Raw genomic sequence first — 23,433 nt, 5'->3', positions numbered from 1 at the left:
AGAAACTATAAAGGCCAAACAAGAAAACCTTTTAAATAAAAACAGTGAATTAATACACGCAAGTCGGGACCGTTAAATGATGAATATTATTCTGAGGTTAAAAGAAAACTTTCTGAAGAGTGATTCTGTCTTACCTTAAGGAACTTATACAAGAGGAACGTAAACCAGTTGGTCAGCATCTTCTCAGCGACAGACTCGGTTCTGAGACGCAGAGGGAAAGGAAGAAAAGACATTTAAAGGAAATACTTGAACCAACTAATAAACAACAACAGACCCTTCCCTCCCCTCACTGAGCCTGGTTCTAGTTTCTTCCTGTTTAAAGGGAGTTTTTCCTTCCCACTGTCGCCAAGTGCTTCCTCATAGGGGGTCGTTTTGACTGTTTTATATATATATATATATATATATATATATATATACTCTTAGGACATAATTATATATAACATACTTATTGGATCACTTGTCATAAAAACAAGAAAACACGTATTAGAAATCTGTCTCAAACATTTGTTTCAAACTAAAAATGACTGAATTCATGTTTTAATGTGTTTTCATGTGAAGTTAACCAAACAATCCAAACTGTTCAGCTGTTCAGGAATGTAAGTAATTGACAGTAATTTGGCCTATTAATCAAAAAGTAATAATGTGCTTTACTATTTTTTTCCTGCCTTTTTGTAAAACAGTAAATTTGAAAATTCATGAATAACAACAATTAAAGTTTAGTATTTAAAATATCATTTTAATTAAGGAGCTTGCACATACTGGTGGATTAACCATTACAGAAACATCAAAAATGATTTTGATAATTAGTAGTACTGTTAATTTAGGGCAGCTGTGGCATAAACCTTACACTGAGTGGTGGTATAATACATTTCTTAAGCACAGTATGTGTTTCTTTTTACATTTAATCAGTTCAATCAGGAAACCCTGTTTCCAGTTTCACAAACCAACTAACTCATCATTTTATTTCTGGAAAGTTATTCTCAATATACAGTGCTTGTATGGGGGCCACATTTCACATTTCTGAATGTGTATGTGACCTGTGGTGCACCGATATAAAAATATACTCTCACAAGTCAACTCACACCTCAAATTAATTTGTTACCCAAATCTGCAGTGGGTACATTCTGCTAACTCATTATCAAAATAGCTTGCAATTGCAGTACTAACCATTTTTAATGTTTCAGAACTTTTGCAACTTAATTTCCGTTAAGTGTGTTTTTGCATTGTATGCCAGTGAGAGATACAGAAATTCCTGACTCATATACACTGATCAGCCACTTTATTAGGTACATCTAAGGGCTGGTCTCCCATTTACTTTCAGAGCTGCCTTAATTCTTCATGGCACAGATTCAACAAGGTGCTGAAAACATTCCTCAGATATTTTGGTCCATATTGACATGTCGGCATCACACAGCTGCTGCACATTTTTCAATTTCAATTCATTTCAATTTTATTTATATAGCGCCAAATCCCAACAAACAGTTGCCTCACGGCGCTTTGTATTGTAAGGTAAAAATGCTACAATAATTACACAGAAAACCCAACAGTCAAAATGACCCCCTATAAGCAGCATTTGGTGACAGTGGGAAGGAAAAACTCCCTTTTAACAGGAAGAAACCTCCAGCAGAACCAGGCTCAGGGAGGGGCAGTCATCTGTGGGGAGAGACAGGACAAAAGACATGCTGTGGAAGAGAGCCGGATAATAACTAATGATTAAATGCAGAGTGAGGTATAAACAGAGTAAAAAGAGGTGAATGAAAAGAAACACTTGCATCATAGGAACCCCCAGCAGCCTAGACCTATTGCAGCATACTGTACAGTAACTAAGGGATGGCTCACAGTCACCTGATCCAGCCCTAACTATAAGCTTTATCATAAAGGAAAGTTTTAAGCCTAATCTTAACAATCGAGAGGGTGTCTGTCTCCTGAATCCAAAGTGGGAGCTGGTTCCACAGAAGAGGGGCCTGAAAGCTGAAGACTCTGCCTCCCATTCTACTCTTAAGTATCCTAGGAACCACAAGTAAGCCAGCAGTCTGAGAGCGAAGTGCTCTATTTGGGTGATATGGTACTATAAGGCCTCTGAGATAAGATGGGGCCTGATTATTCAAGACCTTGTATGTGAGGAGAAGGATTTTAAATTCTATTCTAGATTTAACAGGGAGCCAATGAAGAGAAGCCAATATGGGAGAAATCTGCTCTCTCTTTCTAGTCCCTGTCAGTACTCTAGCTGCAGCATTTTGGATCAGCTGAACGCTTTTCAGGGAACTTTTAGGACAGCCTGATAATGAGGAATTACAATAGTCCAAGTAATAAATGCATGAATCAGCATCACTCTGAGAAAGGATGTTTCTGATTTTATAAATACTGCGCAAATGCAAAAAAGTGGTCCTACATATTTGTTTAATATGTGCATTGAAGGACATATCCTGGTCAAAAATGACTCCAAGATTTCTCACAGTGTTACTGGATGCCAAGGTAATGACATCCAGACTAAGTATCTGGTTCAGCACAACGTTTCTAAGATTTGTGGGGCTGAGCAAGAACTTCTATCTGAATTAAGAAGCAGGAAATTAGAGGTCATCCAGGGCTTTATGTCTTTAAGACATTCCTGCAGTTTAACTAACTGATGTGTGTCATCTGGCTTCCTGGATAGATAAATCTGGATATCATCTGCATAACAATGAAATTGTATGCAATGCTTTCTAATAATACTGCCTAAGGGAAGTATGTATAATGTAAATGAAATTGGTCCTAGCACAGAACCCTGTGGAACTCCATAATTAACCTTAGTGTCTGAAGAAGACTCCCCATTTACTGTTGCCTTCCTATCAGCTTGAAGCAGCCTGGCCATTTTCCTTTCATCTTTGGCATCAAGAAGGCATTTCTGCCCAGAGAACTGCTGCTCACTGGATATTTTCTATTTTTGGGGACATTTTTTTTATTCTCTGAAATACTCAGACCAGCCCATCTGGTACCAACAGCCATGCCATGTTCAAAGTCACTCAAATCATCTAAGGCTCAATTTGAACTTCAGAGGGTCATCTTGATCATGTGTACGTGCCTAAGTGCGTCGATCCATGAGACTGGAAGATTAGATATTTGCATTAATGAGCAGTTGTATGGGTTTACTTAATAAATGTAAGGAGTGTATGACTCTAAAATGAAACTAAAATTTTCCTGTGGTTTAAGACTTGATTGTTAATCTCTTAATTCCACCATGCATACATTTTCCTGCTGTTTATTATGCTAATATTGCTTTGTTGGAAAATGATGTTGGTGATTTTAATGAAAAGTAAACAGAAGCATTCAGTCACTTCATTTCCAGTCAAAGTATTAGAAAACCTAATACTTAGAAATACTGAATTGGGTCTGAAAAGTCAAATTATGAAAAAAAAAAATGAAAAAAACAAAGGTGTGTTAAAAATATGTTTATGTTGACTTTATGGGAGATTTCTGTCTGCACATCTTCCTCACCTCCTTAGCAGCAGTTTGGGATGGTTTTTGCTCTCCAGGTTTCTGTCTATCAGGTCGGACAACAGCTGTTTGAGGACCCCGGTGGCATACTCCATCTCCCCCTGCAGGGCCGTCATGATCAAAGACGCCACATTGCCTCGATCGCGCATTGAAAATGACCTAGAAATACATTAAACTCATTTAAATAGAAAACTATAACAAACACTTTTGTTTAGTCCCATCTGAACGGTTACTCAAAATACATATGCACCATTATTCTCATAGCAATTCAGTTAAATATTAATGTACATTTTATCTTAATTAAATGGTGTTCAAACTCTGTTTAGTCATAAAGCATTTGGCTAAGTGCCCTACAGTTAATTGTAAATCTCTTAAAATGTTTTACGGCTTTCATAAATATACCTTTTTTGTCTTAATGCAAGGCACAGCCGTTTGTGTTTGTAAAATTAAACAGGTAATAAAAGTACACTTTCCAAACATATTACCCAGTATATCAAGTATTTCCAAATGGAACAACAATGTTGGTAGGAATCCCACTAGGAAACACACATGAAATAAATGACTAAATAAATAAAGACAGACCTCTGTGCCTCCAGGGTTCGTATGAATGTCAGCAGGAAGTGCTTCTTTGTCAGCAGCTGGCCGAACAGGGTGAGTGCCTTCTCAACATTTGCTGGGACCTGGAGAGGGCAGGTGTTGAGGACAGGGTTAAAGGGCTCCTTTGTGAGAGGTCGTTTCAAATAATGAGGTCAAAGTATGTGAAAGTAATCCCGGTGAGACCAAAGATCACACTTCAGATCACACTCCCAAGGCTCTGTTTCAGAGACGGGTTTTTTTCTTTCTACTTGTAGATCTGTATAATGTCAGGGAATATTCCTAATATGGTCCCAGGCACACAATGCTGGCCAATCAGAAAACAGCAAGCTTAAAAGGGAAAGAAGGAGGGTGCTATAACAGCTTGTTTCAGGCAATGAATGAACTGAGGGGGTGCACCAAGGACAACTATACTGAAAGCTACTTTAATAGTCCAAGAAGGAAAATATGGAGTCAGAAATAAGCCTAATAGGTCTCCTTAAGTCTTGTATTTCTTTAGTTCTCCAAGTCTTCAAGAATATCACAAATACAGACATCTACAGTCTAAGTAATAAACTTATGACTCACTCTGGGCAAAGAGACATGCTGAACACGTCTGCAAGCAGACATATGATGAGCAGAGATTGGCTTGTTAAACAGCGAGGTAAGACTGATTGGCTACTCCCTCTCCTGCTGTGCGGCGCGTGCTCCACTTCAGATGATTTTAGCTGACAATTTGACACGATTGTCTTCTTGACATCAGGGGGCGCATGGCTCAAAAGCATCCTCCAGCTGAATATCGAGAAGACGGGAATTTTAATTTGTGGTCCTGACCGGGCTGCACACAAGCTTTAGCCATCTCGACATACACTCTCTTTGTATTTGGGGTTTAAAACTTGACTTGTTTTGTATAATCACAGTCACTACTGGACTGAATATGGTATATTACTTGAAAGCCCTTAACTGAATCTTTTAATAACCCGCTGTCACACTGGGAGCTCTGGCTTTTTATCTGTTCAAAGAACTTTCTTAAAATGTCTAAAGTCTAATCAGACTGGCCTGAACCAGCCGAGCATGAGAGAGATTCTTCTGTCAAAAAGAGAGGGAAGGAAAAGATGGAGAGCAGTATAAGGAAGGATGAAGCATTAGGGCATGGCAGGATTGTGTGTGTGTGTGTGTGTGTGTGTGTGTGTGTGCGTGTGTCAGGGTTGGGGACAGAGGTGCACCCTCCTTGTTCCACTGGCTGGCACCTGTCACTACTTATCAACAACACACTAAACCCCCTGAAGACGCCTTCCTGTCGCTTACTCACTCCATCTTCATCACTGCTTTAATTCTCCCTCTCGCACTTATTTTTTGACTGTTTCACATCACTGGCCTCTGTCTTGTTTTAATTTCTCCCCCTCTTTGTCTTTGTGTGTCATCCTTACATACACACAGACACATATACACACACATCACTCCCACCTCTCCTCCCCTCTCTCCCGCTTTCTGTCGTCATCCTTTTGTACCACTGTAACATCTATTCTTTCTCTCCTCCGACATGCCATAATAAAGTGTCTGGGCCTCTCTGTAAAGTGCTAAATGAGATTCTCGGCCTCCAGGGTGGATAGTGAGTGTGATGTGTGTGTGTGTGTGTGTGTGTGTGTGTGTGTGTGTGTGTGTGTGTGTGTGTGTGTGTGTGTGTGTGTGTGTGTGTTCAAAGAAAGAGAGTGTGATTGAGATAGAATGAGATTAGACAGATGGAGATGCATGTACATACTGCACAGGCAGGGTCTTCACCAATTTTCCAAGACAGATTTAAGGAGGGTGGATTCACATATCTGCGAGTCTGTGTATGGGTGTGCGTGTAGCGCCTGTGTCATGTGGCTGTCAAGCTTAGGGGAGAGAGCAGTCACACAGTGCAATAAAGCTAGGAGCACTGGTTTACCCAAGCCATTGGATTACATCGGCAACCCCTGGGGGAAATACACAGGGATACGGAAGGAAGTCTAGACATAACAATAAAACACGTAAGGACCCTTTACCTTTATGTCTGCCTGAGATCTGAAGTTAAAGGTGTACTCACGCTTTAGGGATTTTGGATAATTGGAAAACCATGAACAGAATTGATACATGATCTGTTTGTGGTATAACCCTAAAATGTACAGTAAACCATAACTGTGATGAGCTTCAGGTAAAACCTGAGAAAATTAGATATTTTGGGCTGCTTACGTATAAAGATACAAAACACCAGGGCAGCAACTTTCAGAGTCAGTGAGAGCGTCTCTGCAGGCGAAAGTTCCTGTCGAGATCCTGGAAGCCACTGTAGCGTCAGATGTGAATACATACACAAGTTTGACTGGATGATCAAAATGACCATGCTGGTGTTCTAATGAAGAGAAAAACACAGACTGTATATAAAAGATGGATTTTGACTTCGATTGTCACTCACTGATCTGTGAAGTATAAAACATAGATGCAGCTTCCACATCAGAAAAATGAAACCAGTGTGGAAGTGGCTTAAGTCTGCATTCTTATTGGCCACCGCACAGCGATAGCTGTTTGGTACGTTCCCCTAAAAAGTCCAGGGGATGTGGGAAAGTAACAAAATGTATCCCGGTCAACAAAAAGGAGACAAGGAGGCAAAACTATTAAAGTAAAAGCATTTTATTAATAGATTAGATTATTATTATTATTTATTATTATAATGTATTATTATTTATTATTATAATATATTAATAGTTCAACTAAAGAAGACAGACAGGCCGCTATCATCTTCAAAAGGAAGAAAATCTAATGAAACACAGAAGTTAGTTACTAAGGTAACAGAGTAATTTAAAAGGCCTCCATCACCAAAACTCCGTCCTCTCCACAGAGCAGGAGGAAGCAGCAACAACACATGGCTCACAAGGCTGTTTCACAAAGGCTCTCTGGCCTTAAGTACACTGGCTTAATTGATGAGTTGAGTCAGCTGTACAAAAGGGGTGGTACCTAAGGCTTAAGAACAAGCCACTCCCACTGGGCCAAAACCCACAGCAGGCCCTGCTAGGGCTGTAACACTGTTCCAAAAAGTCTTCTGGTCCTATAGCAGTCTATGGACAAACAGCCCTCTGCCTTAATGTGTGAGTTTATGGTCACATTTAGGTCATATTAAATATATATATTTTTTTTTAAATGGAGGATTATCCATAGTAACAACATAGTGAGTGGTTTCACAGTCAGACCCAACCTTCCTCATCACGTCTGTGTTTTTTTAACCCAAGATGGCCACAGCAGAAACGCTTATCTGAAGCTTCAAAACGGGATTTCAGAAACCAGTAGATGATGTCACTGTAGCTAAGTTTATCATATACTAAGGTCTATGGTGAAGTCTTGTTGTGAAGTATTGCATTCTTGCCATCGCTGTGTTTTGAAACTGGAGGTGCCGAGTGAATATCACGTTGTATTCAATAAGACTTGAAACTAGCAATGTACACCGTAAACTAATCAGGAAAGTATTTGCTAAGGTCACAGATCATAGGCTTCTGTATAATCTTTGTCACTCTCTTGGGCATCAGAAAAAATGCAGGTTTTCACTTAAAAAACACTGGAATATTTGCCCTTGTACTCCGTTTATAGCAAAGAAAATTGTAATCTGGCTTGGGACTAGGTTCAAATAACAGATTTCATTTTGGATCTCTTTTCCTTTCTTCAAAAATACCTGCATTTACTAAGCTCTGATGAAGACAAATCTCTCATCTAACCTCACTGTCAGGGATTATAACAGCTAATGGCTGTTAATTCCATAATGAAACGCGTTGCTGCAATCAGAATAAAATGCTCTGAAAGCCAACGTCTGTATCGAACCAAAGAAAATTTGAGTGAAACTCACAGGAACACCTTTAATGTGTTTTTTGTAGTACAAGAGCAACTAAGAGATCACTTCTCTTGAATATTGCCCAGCTGGGATTGTTTTCACGATGCATAAAAATTAGGGTGCTTTATCAATAAAGTTCAATTTGGAAATGTCACTTGACAACAAAAGGTACACTCGCTATAAAATATTTAATCAACATCTATGTTACGCTGCTCTTTAAGTAAAAATAACACTGGGACAAAAGAAAGTGATTTTCAACCTAATTAAACATTTGAGTTGGAACTAATTTAGATTTGTTAAATTGTCTTGTTAAAAGAAACGCAAATGGAAAACAAAAAAAGAGCGTAGGTATATTTCTCACTGCTACGTTCCTGCTGTTCAAACTACTCTGTGTTCTTTCAGATTTTGCATTATCTGTAGTTTTTTTTTTGAAGATAAAGAGTGATAGTCTGTGCTGGAAGCCAAAATCGTCGTCTTTCAAAAATAACTTAGGATGAATCACGGGAATGAATAAAAAGAGACACAAATGACAGCTGTGACACCACCCAGGGGCTTCTTTCTAAGAATATGAATCCACGTTCTGGATTAGAGCGATTAAATTAAGCTGTAAAAGGTCAAACAAATTACTCCTCGACTCCAAAAAGTCAGCGCTCCAATCAAAGCCAATGGAGCAGCACCAGATTCTACATCTTAATGATACTGCTGATTGCAAACTTGGCTCTCTGGTTTTCAGTTTTGGAGGAGAGTAGTTTATGTTGACATACTATTAATTCTCCTTCCCTTGGTCTCAGCGGTAAGACGTCTTTATAAATCAGGTTCACTATTTCAATTTGGCTGTGCTGGCAAGGAGTTTGCATATGCTGGTTCATTTAATAACTTTACAGTGATGTATAATGCCAACAACAATCCTAGGAACTCTGAATCTTATTTGCTTCTTGCTTTGTTCCCTTTTTTCTTTCCTGCGCAATCTGTTTTTACCTTCTTTTTTTTTAACGTCCCTTACATAACATTTCTTTTCAGTCAATTCAAAGCAATACTTACTACAAAACTCTTCTTATCTACATCAAAGAATAAGGTGAGTTTCTGTCCCTTGAGAATCAGCTAATGATGATACTAAGGCTCTCGAAAATTCATTCACATTCATTGAAACATGCTGAATACATTAAGACAAAGTAGGTAAAATATAGGTTATGTGACTGCTTTAAGGTGAACAGCGTCTCAAGTTCTTGTCATAGCTCGGGCTTTTTAAGAGTCCTTCCTTTGATGAGGGCCATCATGGGATACTGGCTACAAAAGTTTCCAGTAGTAAAGCTAGAGGGACATTTTAATGCCAATAAACAGAACTGTCAGAATACTTCTTGGGCAAACTTCTGTCCATGCAACACTTTGCTGAGGTGAACTACTTTTAGTAAAGCAGAAACTCTATGTTTCTACATTGGGTGTTAGTTTGTTAGTACAGCCTAGGCTTTATTATAGCTGATAAGTTGTTAGTTTGTTTCAGTCTTAAGTTTGGTTGGTGGTGTACTGACCCGTACCTCCATCTCCTTGAGCACAGGATGGTCCTCAATCCCAGGGAAAAGGACCCTCATCGCATAGGTCCGATAGTCCAGGAAGGGAATTCCAGCTCCGTCGAGTTCCTGGGTCAGCTCATGGATGTCTGTCTGAAGCTCCGCAAAAGCTGCAGATGAAGGAGGAAGATGCAGAAATAGAAGCGATAATTGGCCATTATCTGTATGACCTAGTAGCAGCCAAATGCCTTGACGTTTTGATCATGCGTTAAGTTGCCCTGCTAGCAGACCAGTATCAGTATCAGTGTCAGTGTCAACAAGACTACAGTCCTCACACTTTCTACCACCAAATTTGGAATTAGCAAATTATATTAGCATCCGTAGTCACTTTACTACAAGGATATAAGCTCCTACTGATATTCGGCATGTTTTGGGGACTGGAAACCAGCTTATTTGCAGCTGTGGGCACTAATTTTGTCCCTGAACCTGGTGACAGTGTAGTGGCATTTCACATTTCACTATTTGCAACATGCTGATTTCCTCATCGTTAATCCTTACATTAATTTTGAGAGAACTTAAACACAAGTGTCATCACATGTAAGAGCCCTATAGTACATGAATATGTGATGGTATTTTAAAGAACAACAATCATTTTTGTATCACGTTGTTGCTGAAGCACTGCTAGTAGCCGTAAGTGAGAGTTAACAATTGTAAAACTGACATCACTTCTAGTTGAAAGCTGTTGTAAAAGGGTATATTTTAACCTTTACCAGGATCTTCAACTAAACCTAACCAGTAGTTTGGTTCATAAAACTAACCAAATAGCAAGTGAAATATTAAAAGTGGCATGAGGGAGTCAAACCCCAGCCTCCTGGATGAAAGTCTTACCCCTTTACCAACCTCCCTGCCTCGTTATTTCTTTTAAATTGTCAGATAATTTCCTGGACAGAAAATATGTTAAAAAATGTAACTGAGAATACAGTTTAGCTGTATACGAATGTAATTTTTAGGACACAACTGTAAGAGCCTACCTGATAAAGTCATAGCAATGATCACAAAGCTCAACACTGGATATAAGGACAGCAACACAGGATGATTCTATGCTCTAAGTGTATGACAGTGAAATGACACCACTGTACAGTAAGTGAGATATATGTGTCCAATGAGGAGCCTGCCAGAGGCAAAGAAGGGAAAGCAATTCAGAAGGACAGCACAACCCGTGCAGAGATTTCAGGTAGAGTGTCTCGGCCTTAGAAAAAAGGGCTAGACAGACTGAGAAATAAAGGTCAGCAATGATTTGAAAAGAACAAAAAAAAAGAGGCTCACAAAGGCAGTAAATGAGGACCAAAATGAAGACAAGAGAGTCATGAGAATACACAGACACTAAATCACTATAAGGGATCCAGGATCAGAAATTTAGTTAAATTCAATAAAGAGCAGGTTCTGCTTTTCTCTCTCCCCGAGTGTGGGTGAAAAAGCATAAAATAACGATGATTTTGTGACTAACTAAGTGCATTTAGGTATACAGAAATCCATAGAAATCCATATTCCACTGACAGACGGGGCTAAAAACCTAGTTAACCAAATCCATTCCTTGGAGTCTTTGTCCTGACAATGTCAGCCTTTGCTTATCCTTAAAAAAAGGCCCCATAACAATGAAGCTCAAAAAGAAATCCTGCTCGGGGAGAGAGAAAAGCAGAACCAGGAGAAAAACAAAGTTCCTGGAAAGGAAAGTCAATTAATTGCATGAGTGGATAATTATTAAGAGAGCGACGGATGAGTTTTCATGCATAATTTCCCCCAGCTGTTATTGGACCGTTTGGTCCACAAGAGAAATGGAGAAGAGAGGAAGCAGAGACGATGAAGGAAAGAAAAAGAAAGAAAGATCAGGAGGTAAAAAAGTGAGGATGGAAAACGGACAGGAAATTCAGATGATTGAGGGTATAAGTAATTAGGACTAAGGGCAAAAGACAAAAAAAAAAAAAGGCAGCATGGGAGAAACAGCATGAACGATAAAGGCAAAGGCGAGAGTGACAAGAAGACAGGGAGGGAAAATAGCTAGAAAAATGCGAGATAGTCAAGGAGACACAAATTAGACAGGTTTGCTTTCATATCCCCACTTCATTTTCCACCCCACTTCTTCTCTCTTTTATCTATTAATCAGTCTCTTATTTACTGGTCAAAGGGTAAATCTGCTTAAAAGCATCCAAGCAGGCAGACCTCGCTAAAATACAGCTTCAGAAAATATCCTGATCAGCTGACACAAAATAAGACATAACAACACTTCAAGAACCGCTCAGAACAGGACGATGACCTTTTCTCAGCTGCTGCCACGGCCATGAACACCTCTTGAACTGTGACAAACGCATCACCCTGTACTTTACAGTCCGTTTGTTTCATGTGAAATGTTCATCCCTTACATGCCAGTAGCACAAGAGAATGCTAATAGAAGTATCAACCCAGAGTTTGAATAGCAAGACTCACAAGTCTTGCTTTAAAATAACTCCCTCATTTCTTTAATCAGTGCACCAGGATAATTACATAATTTAGTTTTCACTGATAAAAATTAAGTGTAGCGTTACTTTAGAGGGGCCACAAAGTCAAGCCCAGCTGCAGTCCAGCCAGATCACCTAATCTAAATGGCAGCCTGCCATCTCCCTGATATCAAACTGGCAAATCTCATCTAGGGCGCGTTTTAAGATTCTTTAGCGATGACCACAGATGCTGCCCATCTGCAGGCTGCCTTGCAGCTCACCTCCACCCCAGCTCCTCCTTTCATGCTGTCCCTGACCTGATGTCATATGCACTCCCCAGCCACTTCATTAGGAATACCTGCTGAACAGCTTGTCAAAGCAAATATCTAATCAGCTAATCACAAGACAGCAACTCGATGCATTTAGGCATGTAGACACAGTTAAGACAACTTGCTGAAGGTCGGCTGTGTGGATCCATCCTAGGTTCTTGGCGCATTTTGGACCCCTTAGCACCAACTGAGCATCGTTTAAAGGCCACAGCCTACCTGAGCATTGTTACTGCCCACATCCATCCCTTTATGGCCACAGTGTGCCCATCTTCTGATGGCTGCTTCCAGCAGGATAGCACACCATGTCACAAAGCTCAAATGTGAAAATGGTTTCTTGAACATGACAACGAGTTCACTGCACTCAACTGGTCTCACACCGTTGGGATGATGTGGACTGGGAAATTCACATTATGTATGTGGAGCCAATAAATCTGCAGCAAATGCATGATGCTGTGATGTCACTGTGGACACAAATCTCTGTGGAATGTTTCCTTGTTGAATCTATGCCTTGAAGAATTAAGGTTCTAAAAAAGGAAAAAGGGGCTCAAACCTGGTACTAGTAAGTTGTACCTTATTAAGCGGTCAGTGAGGAGACTGTTTTTGATGCCTCCTATGTGCTGTGCTGGGTCTAAGTACTGCTTGCTGCCTTATATTTTCCACATATGCACACTGAAAGCTGGGAAGGTCCCTAACAGAGCCATGCTGTCAAATATAAATTAATGCAGATGGAAATAATATTCTCTTTTTGTGGTCCTGACTGAAGTAACTTAACCACAGGTTAAATTTATCAGGTTAAATTTTGACTGCCTAAAATATAGTTGTTTGATTCTTGCTGTTTTATCATTATCAAATGTGCTGTGAGAATTTGTGACTGCAGGGTATGAAGTTCAAATAATCTGATATTTTACATTAAAAAAAAAAGTAGCTCAGTTGCAATTTTCTGCTCTGTTGCATCTAAAAGTGTATTTTTTTTCTGCAAGAAAACAATGTTTACTGCAGTTGACAATAACTGAAACCCTCGTGCCAAAGAGAGCGCTCAGGATGTTTCACTTGATAAACGTGTAACGTGATGAGAAAAATGGACACTAATATTTCAATATGAGAGGCAACTGCAGCGGGGCCCAAATGGAACTGGCTGAAGAAACACATCGACTCCATTACACAAAACCTGAAAGAGAATGACTGCTGGTAAAAACAGAAACAAACATTAAAAATTCCTATTCGACCGAGTGTTTCATGAAGCCAATGTGCTACCGTGTGTCGCTGCTATAATGTGACTTCCAGTCTAACATGGAGCTGGAGAGAGTTTTTAAGTTGGATACTGCAAACGCTGTGCTTTTCCTGGAAAGATCCTCATGTGTTTCTGATGTGAGCATGCACCCACACACGCATACACACACACGCATGCAAAAGGCCTCAATCTACACAAATGCAGTGTAAAAATGCCACAGCATTGAGTGTGCTCAAATTAGCATGTAAACAACACCTTAGAGTGAATTGGTTTGAAAGTTCATTTGCATTTTGTTTGCCTGCACACTGTCATACAGGACTCTTTATTAGGTCCCTTAACCCTTCACAGTGACACTTGGCGTCAGGAGTTGGGTTTGTAATGTGCACATACATGATGGCTAATGCAGTACACTAGCTTGTATACAGTGTGATATCTGCTTCTTACGGATGACTGAACCGAACGTCCCATCTCTGTCCCCCCCTGAAGATTGTTAGAACAAAGCCAGGCTCACACATATACACTTCCTTTTGCAACCACACACATAGTCGACCGCCCACTTCATCTGTTCCTCCGCCCGCCCGCGCTGTCTTGTCTCTATAGGCCAGCTGGGAGTGCAGCAGGCGGGGCGGGGTGCTTTTGGGGGGTGGGAATAAGGCCATGCTTCACTTCCTAGAAAAACTGAGCGCTGTGATTTGTGCAGACTTCAGTACTTGTCTGTCTTTTTCTAGTCGTGTTTTGTGAAAAACACAAATGACAACAGCTTAAACTGAGGCGAACGCAACAAGGAAGAAACACATTCCTGGAAATGTCACTGCAGTCAGGGTACGTGCAGCGGTCGCCCTGAGAATGTTGTCGTTTTTGTTTGACAGCTGATCCCTGGCAGGTGCTGTGACTCTGTGTCATGACCATAGTGTAATCATATTATAACTTTACAGCATGGCTGCGTGTGCCTCTGTTATTATACTGAGTGTAAACACCTGGACTGTCCACACATCAGTCATCTGCACTCTGCTGCTGAGGCTCGCTCCTTTAACCCACTTTCTTTGTCTCAGTTTCTCACTCACATATTTCTCTCACTTCTCTGCAAATAATCCCCTTGTTAGCTTGACCTCAAATAGGCCTCTCACACTATCTACTTTTCAGCTGTGTGTGCGTTTTCTGTCTTTCTGACAGTCTGGCTGTTGAGCTGTGTTTTCACTCGGAGGTATGGACAGATGACTGACACGTTAGACTCTGCTTGCCACCACCATCATTATCAAAACAGGAGTCCATTCCTCCAGTGGACACCTGGATGCCAATCTATGCTTGTTGGAGGCTTGTGCTGGAACAACTTCTTCCTGAGACACCTCATAGTGGCTTTCCTCTAATTGACAGGTATCTGTGTGTCATTATGGTTTTTATTGTTCTGTAAAATATATATCAGTATTTTCTGATGCCTTTCTGTGCATCCTGCTGGCATATTTCATCTCTGCCAGAACAGAGTCATACCTCCAAATATAAATGACTGCAGATTAAATAACAATTGTATTTTGACCCTGACAGAAATATCCTTAATACTGTTCAGAATTCACATTTCTTATTGTTCAACTTCAAGCCCATTTTCATCGAGTGCGGTTGTAGCACTCAGCTTAGCAAGACTCCCACGATCAGTGTCATTGCACGTTGCTGACCTTTAAGCAGGTTTACTCAGACAGTGTGTGGGTACAAACGGATTGAGAAAGTAAAGTGCTTTGAGTGGCAAATGTGTAATTTAGCTAGTTTGTGACTGACTGTACTTACTAGACACTAATTAAAATTAAAAAAGTAGACCAAGTCAAATATGCACTAAAAGTTCTCCCCATTGATTTAGATTCCATTTGTGTCAGGGATCAGGGGTTTATGTACCTGTAGGTGCACCCACCTGTGCACTCCTAACTGAGCTGCACACAGTTACTGAATAATTTCTCCTCTACAAACACAAATAATCAAACTACATACTCAGCTGCCTGTGCAGTAAATCTCACTAACATTTAACACTGTCTTAGACCGTCCAAGGCAGTCCTCCTTCTATTCTCCAGTCTCAGGTTGTGGGAAGAATGTCCCTTTGGCTCATACCAGATCTCCAGAGAAGATAAGTCACTAACATTGCCAAACTGTGACCCAAGATGCTGAAATCAGAGTATATTGCACAGTGGAATGAGCTCCTCCCTGGGGAAGCAGCTAAATAATATCCACCACAACAACGGTCTGACCTGCAATCCACCTGGTAAGGGAGGCATGGGGAGCTAGCTGATTAGGAGTGACACAACTTCCAAAAAATTTAATTTAGTAAGTAGCTAAAATAAATTCACACATATACTTGAGCAGCTATTATTACAACTGGACAGTCCACCAAAGTACAGTCTGGGAAACACTGTACATGTTAAAATTAATACTAGTAGGAAGTTAGCACAGTATAATGACCTGAAACAGAAACAGCTTTGTTAAGAATTATTTCACCTACTAGTATGTATGTTATTAACTATTAATTAATGTGATATGTATGTATGTATATACATATATATATATCACAGTAATTACACTTTGCTTGTCTTATGATCACTGCGAAGAAACCATCAGGCTAATAGGCAAGAATCATAAGGCCCCATTAAACAGCTCGTCAGTACACTTTGATCAAACAAGGTAGAAAATGTTAATTTGTGAAGTTTAGAGGGCACGTAGGTGGATATTACCTTTAGATGAATGCAAACTGTCTCAATTTATTTTAATTCTTCACACTACATTATGCTAAGCAGCTTCCAGCTAAAGCTTTATATTTAGTGCACAAACATGAGAGTATCAATTTTCTCATCTAACTCTCAATAAGAAAGTGGAAAGATATATTTCCAAAATGGCATACTACCCATTTATCACTGTGTTCAAATAATAATTTTCACACGTTACCCAAACTGTTTAACCGCAGTGGAATGTGTTACAGTTTATCGCTTTTCTGATGAAAGATACCCATTCACAAGCATTCTCCATCTTTAGAAAAACTCCTGTTTCATCTATGGATGGTTTTATTATTTTCCAGCAGGGTAAGGGGCAAAGCTGAATCCACAGCCTACCTTCTTTACACTCCAAGGCCACTCTGGACTCCAAGTTGTCCATTTGAAGCTGCAGACGTTTCAGGGTGCGGTCAGCATCCCTTGACTTCCTCTTATAGGCTATCAGCACGGCAATGATGACCAGCAGCAGTAGGCCGCCACCCCCTCCGATGCCGATGATGGCAGGAAGCGTTAGCAGGCTGTCAGAGTAGATGTGAAGCGTCCCGGGGGAATACTCGTACCCGCCAGCACGGATCTGAACACACACAAGCGAAATTAAATGATCAGAGAAGAAAACAGAAATAGAAACCCCTCAATCGCCTCGCTCCCCCACCCCCCCACCCCCCACACACACTGACACATAGTTGTTCACAAGAGAGCCGCTTGATAAAACCCGTGTTCTACTGGTGGCCACCAAATCGCTGCACTGCTGGAGGTGAGTGTTTAGCACGTTGCTCAAAGGAAGAGCCGAGATAGTTGTTAAGAGCTGAGAAATTCCTACTTACTTACTTTCCCCTACACAGTGTGGGGATTTGCACTAGCACCTTAGCACAGAGTGTGAAAAAGAGAGAGAGAGAAAACAACCGGCGGTCATTTCTGCAGCAGCAGATGGTTTGAGAATAGATAAGGTGGTCTGAAGAGATCAAAAGTTGCTGGTCTGATGAAAGAGGAGCCGCTTGACCCAATTTCTGGAACAACGATCATTAAATTTTTAGCTTTTCTGTACTCAAACTAAACCGGCAGAGCTTTGACAGGCTTATACTGCTCAGGCTTACATCACCATCAGTGCTCTGAACATTTCTTGTAGGAAAGGTTTTCGATTCTTGCCTTTAGGGGAGTAGCTTCAGAGGGCTTTGATAATGAAGATCTCACAAGTTAGCCCGCTCCCTTCTTTTAATGCTACATTATCTGCTGGCGCAGTGTTTGGGTTAGATATTTTTGTTGTTTATGTCCTCATTTATCACCGTCAACTTCAATAAGCTGATAGAGGTCAGAGCACGTATAGATTTTTGAAAGCAGTGCAGCAGAGGTTGATGCAGAATGTGTTAAAGTCACATACACATCCACTCATTAAACAACCATAGTGCACTTCCAGGGCCCACACACTGATACACACACACACACACACACACAGTATAAGTAATCAAACAAAGTAATCACCAGCATTTAAATCTCTCCCCAAGGAGCCATGGTAATTATGGGAAGTCAAACATATTTTTTTTTTTTTTATGACTAACTACATTTACATAAGCACAGTGTGTCTCATTGAAAAAAAAAAAACATATACACGCACACAGTACTGGAATCCATCAAATCAAGCAATCCACCAGGGGGGTTGATAACTGATTCAAATGAGGTGCGATTATGCACTTTGAAGTTCTTGTAAGTGCACTTTCATGTTAACGTTATCAAAGTGTGATTAAAAAAATAAAATAGAGAAGCTGTTGTATCAATATCAATGTAGTCAATACCCACAAATTAAATGTGCAATAGTAGAGACAATTAGACTGGCTTTGTGTAAGCTTATGCAGCACAATTAGTTGTGTGGACATGATCAATTTGCAAAGATGGTTTGCAAAGGAGACTGAGCTAAATTAACTTTAGCAGGAGTTGAGATTAGTTAGGTAGGAGAGCGATGACATGTCCTTAAACATATTTAATGCTGCCGTATTAATTTTTTGATAATAACAATGGGCTGCATAGTGTGGCAGGAGTTGGTCAAAGTAATGAACACAGAATTAATAGCTAACTCTATTCACCCCTTTGGTTCAATGGAGCATTTATTGTTAATGCTTTTGCATGTGGCTACTAATCATTAGCGGGCACTTACTGCAGCTTTGAGATTTAAAAACAAACAAACAAACAAAAAAACTTGAGCATTTAATGAGTAGACTGCAAATGAATTTATGTTTCACAAATAATCAGCTTACAAATAATCTGTAAAGACAGCTGTAACGACCTCACACACACACACACACAAAAATCGAGTACCCAAAGCCAACGATGAGACACAATGTTTTTTTGCATCTGCATGCAATATGATTAGGTAGCAACGGGGCAATTCTGCTTTTCATGTATTTTAATTGAACAGTTCAGGATAATGTTCCAAATAATCAAAAGTGATAGAAAATTCAGTGATTCTAAGGCTGGAGAAAAGCTAAAGCATAAATCATGAAATTTATGGCTCAGTCACACTAGAGTAAAAATAGGACAGCAAACCTTCTTGCGACTACAAAAAAAAATCAATGGTTGTGTGGTTTGCTTTGAATTTTTTTGCAACACTCTCAACTGCAGTCTGACTGCAATCCCCCGTGATTGGTAGGGACATAACGGACATTATTTGATATTTCTCGGGAGGTGCAGATCAGCTTACGGTGTAGATTTCCCGCTCGATAATTAACGGTATTAAACACATAACGCACCTGCACAAGTGTAAGCGCCGGCAACATTGCTGGACACTTACGTAGGTTACGTTGTAGTGCCACAAAGAATTAATCAGGGCTGAGAGTACAAGGAGTGTAATGTGACAAAATTTATTTTAATAATAATCGTTTTTTTTGTCAGTTACACTGGTTTTGTGATCCTTTGGAGACAAAATCTAATTGCACATCCCTAGTTAAATCTGTGAGGTTCTGGCTGGACTCTGAATGTGAGCAGTTAATGAGGATTTCTCTTTAATGTGAATTTCTGCGTATGTAAACTGCAAAAATTTGCAATCTTTGCTGACTTATCACAGTTAATCACCAGCTTGATCCCATTCAATCACAAACTGATAGCAGACTGACTCCACGTCAGTCGCAGATCTTGTCTCCAACTTTGAAGCAACAATTTCAAAGACAACAAGATCACAAACACATTGCTCACGGTTGCAAAAAATTTTGGTTGTGTTATGGTCTCCAATCACTCTCTAGTGTTACTGTAGCATTAGTTAAGTGTCATATTTTTGGTCCTGGTCCTTGTGCATCTTGGCATATGTTGTATCTTAAATTGCGTACCTAGCTCTGAGTATATATGTGCATTTACACTATTAAGTATGACTACAAGAAGTGCACTATAAATACCCTGGTGGTGGTGCACTCATAACTCAAAACGATACACTTTTGTCCCTCGATGGTCATTAGCTTAGCTAGGCAGTGTTTAGCAGCAGGTGTGACAAGCTATAAATGTTCATAAAGTTCAGTAGCTAGAATAACAATCACAGGCAAACGTCTTTTCTGGTAAGTGTACGACTCTGCATCACTTACAGTACACACTGCACACGTAAGTGCACATCTGTTTGTACAAAAGCGTACAAACAGACGTAAGTGAACTGAGAAAAAAATATTTACTGGGGTATTTGGACAAAATGAGGTCAGTGTTAATGTTATCAGCAACACTATGTGTTCCATTTGAAATCCGAAGTTGGAATTTCTGAGTCTCCAGTTGGTATTTTCAACTGGAACTGTCCCTCAAGTTGGACTTTTAATTCAGAATGTCAGAGTAGCCCCACAAACCCCAACTTCACAATGTAAAATGGCAACAGTGCGCATAAACTGTAGTAAAACTGTGACTGGCTGTTGGCTGTAGCTCAGGTGGTAGAGCAAGTCATCTACCAATTGGAAGCTTGGTGGTTCCCTGGCTCCCCCAGTGTGCGTGCCTAAGTATCCTTGGGCAAGATACTGAACCCAAAGTTCCTCTCCGATGCATTCATCGGAGCGTGAATGCGTGTGAACGGTATAAAAGTGCTACATAAGAACCAGTCCATTTACCCTTTACTGGAATGGGTTCAACTCGGGAGTGATGTCACTCCCAGCTCCGACGTCCGAGGCAAATGAAACGCAGCGAATGACAAGTCTCAATGTCTGCTCTGAAGAAGGCCTCTAACCACAATAACAAAATTCCCATAACTCTTTGAAACTGTTATTTTATGCAGCAATTTAACATAAAACTGAATCCTCCAGGACACTTAATTTAAATATTAATGAGTCTTCACATGTTTATTTTAGGAAAATGGAAATGCACCGAATACCACTATTCTGTATGTCACCATTGCAAGCGCTTTTTACAATATATGACAGCTAACTTGAAATCTGTGCTCATATATTTTACAGTATGCTTTGAATGCAAAGTGCATGAGAAATATAGAAGAAATGGCTACTTTGTTACTCTTCCAGTCGTCAGCTCTAATCTGAGGTCATTTGTATGTATAAAAGAATTAACCAGGAGGGAACGTATCCTCAGATGACATGAATGTGGCATCAGTTTAAGCAAAATTAAGGTGGTGACACATTTTCTAGGCATTTGTCTATTTTTATTATCCTGTCAGACTGAAGGCTGGGGGAGGAACTTAAAAAGCTGAAGGCCAAAACAACAAACAAGTTTCTTCGAAAACTCAAGGGAGGCACACAGCTGCCAACACACAGCTGAGCATCTAAAGGGACGCACAAAGACACACTGACAAACACATACGACTTTCCTTACAGTACACTCGCTCATGCACACGACAACGCACAACAAGCCCAGTAAGTCTGGACACCCACTGGGGTCCCCTGTATGTAGGTCATTCTACATGGGGAATATTATTGTGCCACAGCTGTGTCCTTCTCCGCAACATTCCAGCGCACGGCACACACACACACACACACACACACACACACACACACACACACACACACACACACACACACACACACACACACACACACACACACACACACACACAGAAAAAGGGAACATGTGCACATAAACACAGATGTGCAAACACTCATGCAAACCAGAAGCAAGCCACAAATGCAGTCCTTGAAGTCACACACACACACTCACACACGGGAGAAGAGATAGGAACAGACAGCTCTATTTTTTCTTCGGCTATTGTCAGACGAAGGACTAACTCCACCACCCCCGCCAACACGTCGCATTGCTCCGAGATTCAACATGACATTTCGTTCAAAAAAGAGAAAAGGAGGGATAAAAAAAGAAAAAAAAAATCCAAGCCAGATCCACCTTGGAGCTGGCTGGTTCCGTTGAGAGCTATCATATTGAATTACATGGATGCACTGTCAGTGGCTTTCTAGGTATATTGGCTGTAGCTAGCAGGGAGTAAATGTCATAAAGATATAGTGAAATGACTGTGAAAGGACATTGGTGATAAGTTTAAAAGGGGTAGAAGGAGGGGAGGGGTTTGAGTGGCTGTGCTGTTGGGATATTCAGACATACATCCAAAAATATTCGCAGTGAGTGCTGCGTCGCCTGGCTGACGTTTGACCTTCTTCCATACAGATGCTCCAGGAGCTGCGCTGTGATTTTGAAAGTCTGCTCCAGTCAGAGTGAATCAGGGATTTCACTCTGGAGTCGACTGACAGCTCAACACTTTGGACAAGTACAGCTGAATGACTGCCGCGGGACTCAGTTGTAAGCGTCTTGTCTGACTTTTCCCGGCACTGTTTTCTGCTGGATCGTTATTTCGGTAAATATAAAACACTCGAAATGAAAGTGACATCAGCAGCATTTACACCACGGCTGGTGGTGGAGAAGAGAAAATGGTTGCAACTTGAGACACTTCACTTAATCATGATGTGACCATGACTTTACAAAAAAAAAAAAAAAGCAACTTTAGCTTGGATTTGCTGGGAGTTGGACAAAATTTGCACATCAGAAAGGTTTATACACAAGCGAGGTTCCTGGATTAGAGCTCAGAGACAAGCTTAGTGTCTTCATATCAGCAGCATCCTGGAGAAACCATTCTATTCTTAATAGCACCTTTAATGTTTCGGCACAGCTCTGGGACAGAGCCTTGTCATGGGCATAAACTGTAGCAAAAGCAGATATTCATAAACTTGTATAACTTACCAAATATGTCACACATAATTTAGCTCTCCGTTTGGTCTTTTTTTGGCTTTTTGTGTTCTCTAGTCATATAAATATAATGTTTGTAATACCAGATGCTCAGACAGCAGGGGTCCTCTCAGCTGCTCAGCAGAGCAGGGCGGCACACTGACAGTTAACTGACCAAGAAGAAGAGCAACTTATGAAATACCTACGTAGGCGTACAAAGGCCCATTATCAGCAGCCATCACTCGTGTATTTTAATGGCACATTGTGCTAGCTAATGTAAGTTTATCATCCTAAAAAGCTAATTGGTCATTCAAAAGCCATTTTTTCCAATTATGGTAGCACAGCTGAAAACTGCTCTGCTGATTAAAGAAGCAATACATTTGGATAGATTAATGCGTCTGGAGCATCAGACTTTTTAGGTTTGAACTGCAAAAAAAGTAGAAAAAATAAATAAGAAAATTGAGGCTCCTTTTCTAAGAAATGAAGGCCATTCCATGTAGAAAATTACTAAACTACTTACAACTTTATACAACAATGTGTGCTACCGGTGAAAGTGGCTCTAACTGAAACAGAAAGAAGTGGACGGCCCTGGTGCACAGCTGAAGAAGGCTCAGCGTCAACAGTGAAGAGGTGACTAAAGTAGGATTGTTATTTCCATCTGCAGTCATGTATATTTTATGGTATGACTCCTTGGATAGTCACTCTCATATGTGGGGACAGGGAGAGCAGCAGTAAAACCACTACATGGAACAGAGAAGGCATCAATGACAATAAATATAACATTGATTAAATCAGATCAGCTTGGGGGAGGAGCTTGTGTGGAGGTGGGTTCTGACTGTGGGTCGGCTGAAGCAGCTTAAAAAGGGAACCCAGAATGAAGCCAGTAAGAGTCTATTCTTTTCTGTATAATGAAGTTGCCAACGCAACACTGAGCTGTTGTTGCAGTCAATCTTACTTTGCACCCCTGACCAGAACCCATCTGTGACGTGTCTCTTTGTAATATGGGACTTGACTCAAAAGGTTTGCAACTGGTTGTATTCTGTTTGTATTCCTACATAAACGTGCCTATTGTGTCTACTGCACTTAAATTGCTGTCCTGGAGCAACTACATCACTTATTTGTATTTC

At 40.4% G+C, this 23,433-nt stretch overlaps 1 protein-coding gene across 1 annotated transcript in view; it reads right to left on the bottom strand.

Annotated features, from left to right (window-relative positions):
* Window positions 1-23,433, bottom strand: part of LOC115782672 (plexin-A1-like) — a 263,180-nt gene that overhangs the window by 24,254 nt on the left and 215,493 nt on the right. Inside the window, exons 19-23 of the mRNA XM_030732999.1 lie at window positions 16,514-16,748; window positions 9,421-9,563; window positions 4,057-4,154; window positions 3,475-3,633; window positions 135-201 (exon numbers count right to left, since the gene is read on the bottom strand). Of these exons, the coding sequence (XP_030588859.1) occupies window positions 135-201; window positions 3,475-3,633; window positions 4,057-4,154; window positions 9,421-9,563; window positions 16,514-16,748 (702 nt within the window). The remainder of the gene's footprint in view (window positions 1-134; window positions 202-3,474; window positions 3,634-4,056; window positions 4,155-9,420; window positions 9,564-16,513; window positions 16,749-23,433) is intronic.

Source organism: Archocentrus centrarchus, chromosome 7 (assembly GCF_007364275.1).
Source record: "Archocentrus centrarchus isolate MPI-CPG fArcCen1 chromosome 7, fArcCen1, whole genome shotgun sequence".
Lineage (NCBI taxonomy): Eukaryota > Metazoa > Chordata > Actinopteri > Cichliformes > Cichlidae > Archocentrus > Archocentrus centrarchus.
The sequence above is the reverse complement of the archived record's forward strand: the minus strand, read 5'-3'. Positions and strand labels throughout refer to the sequence as shown.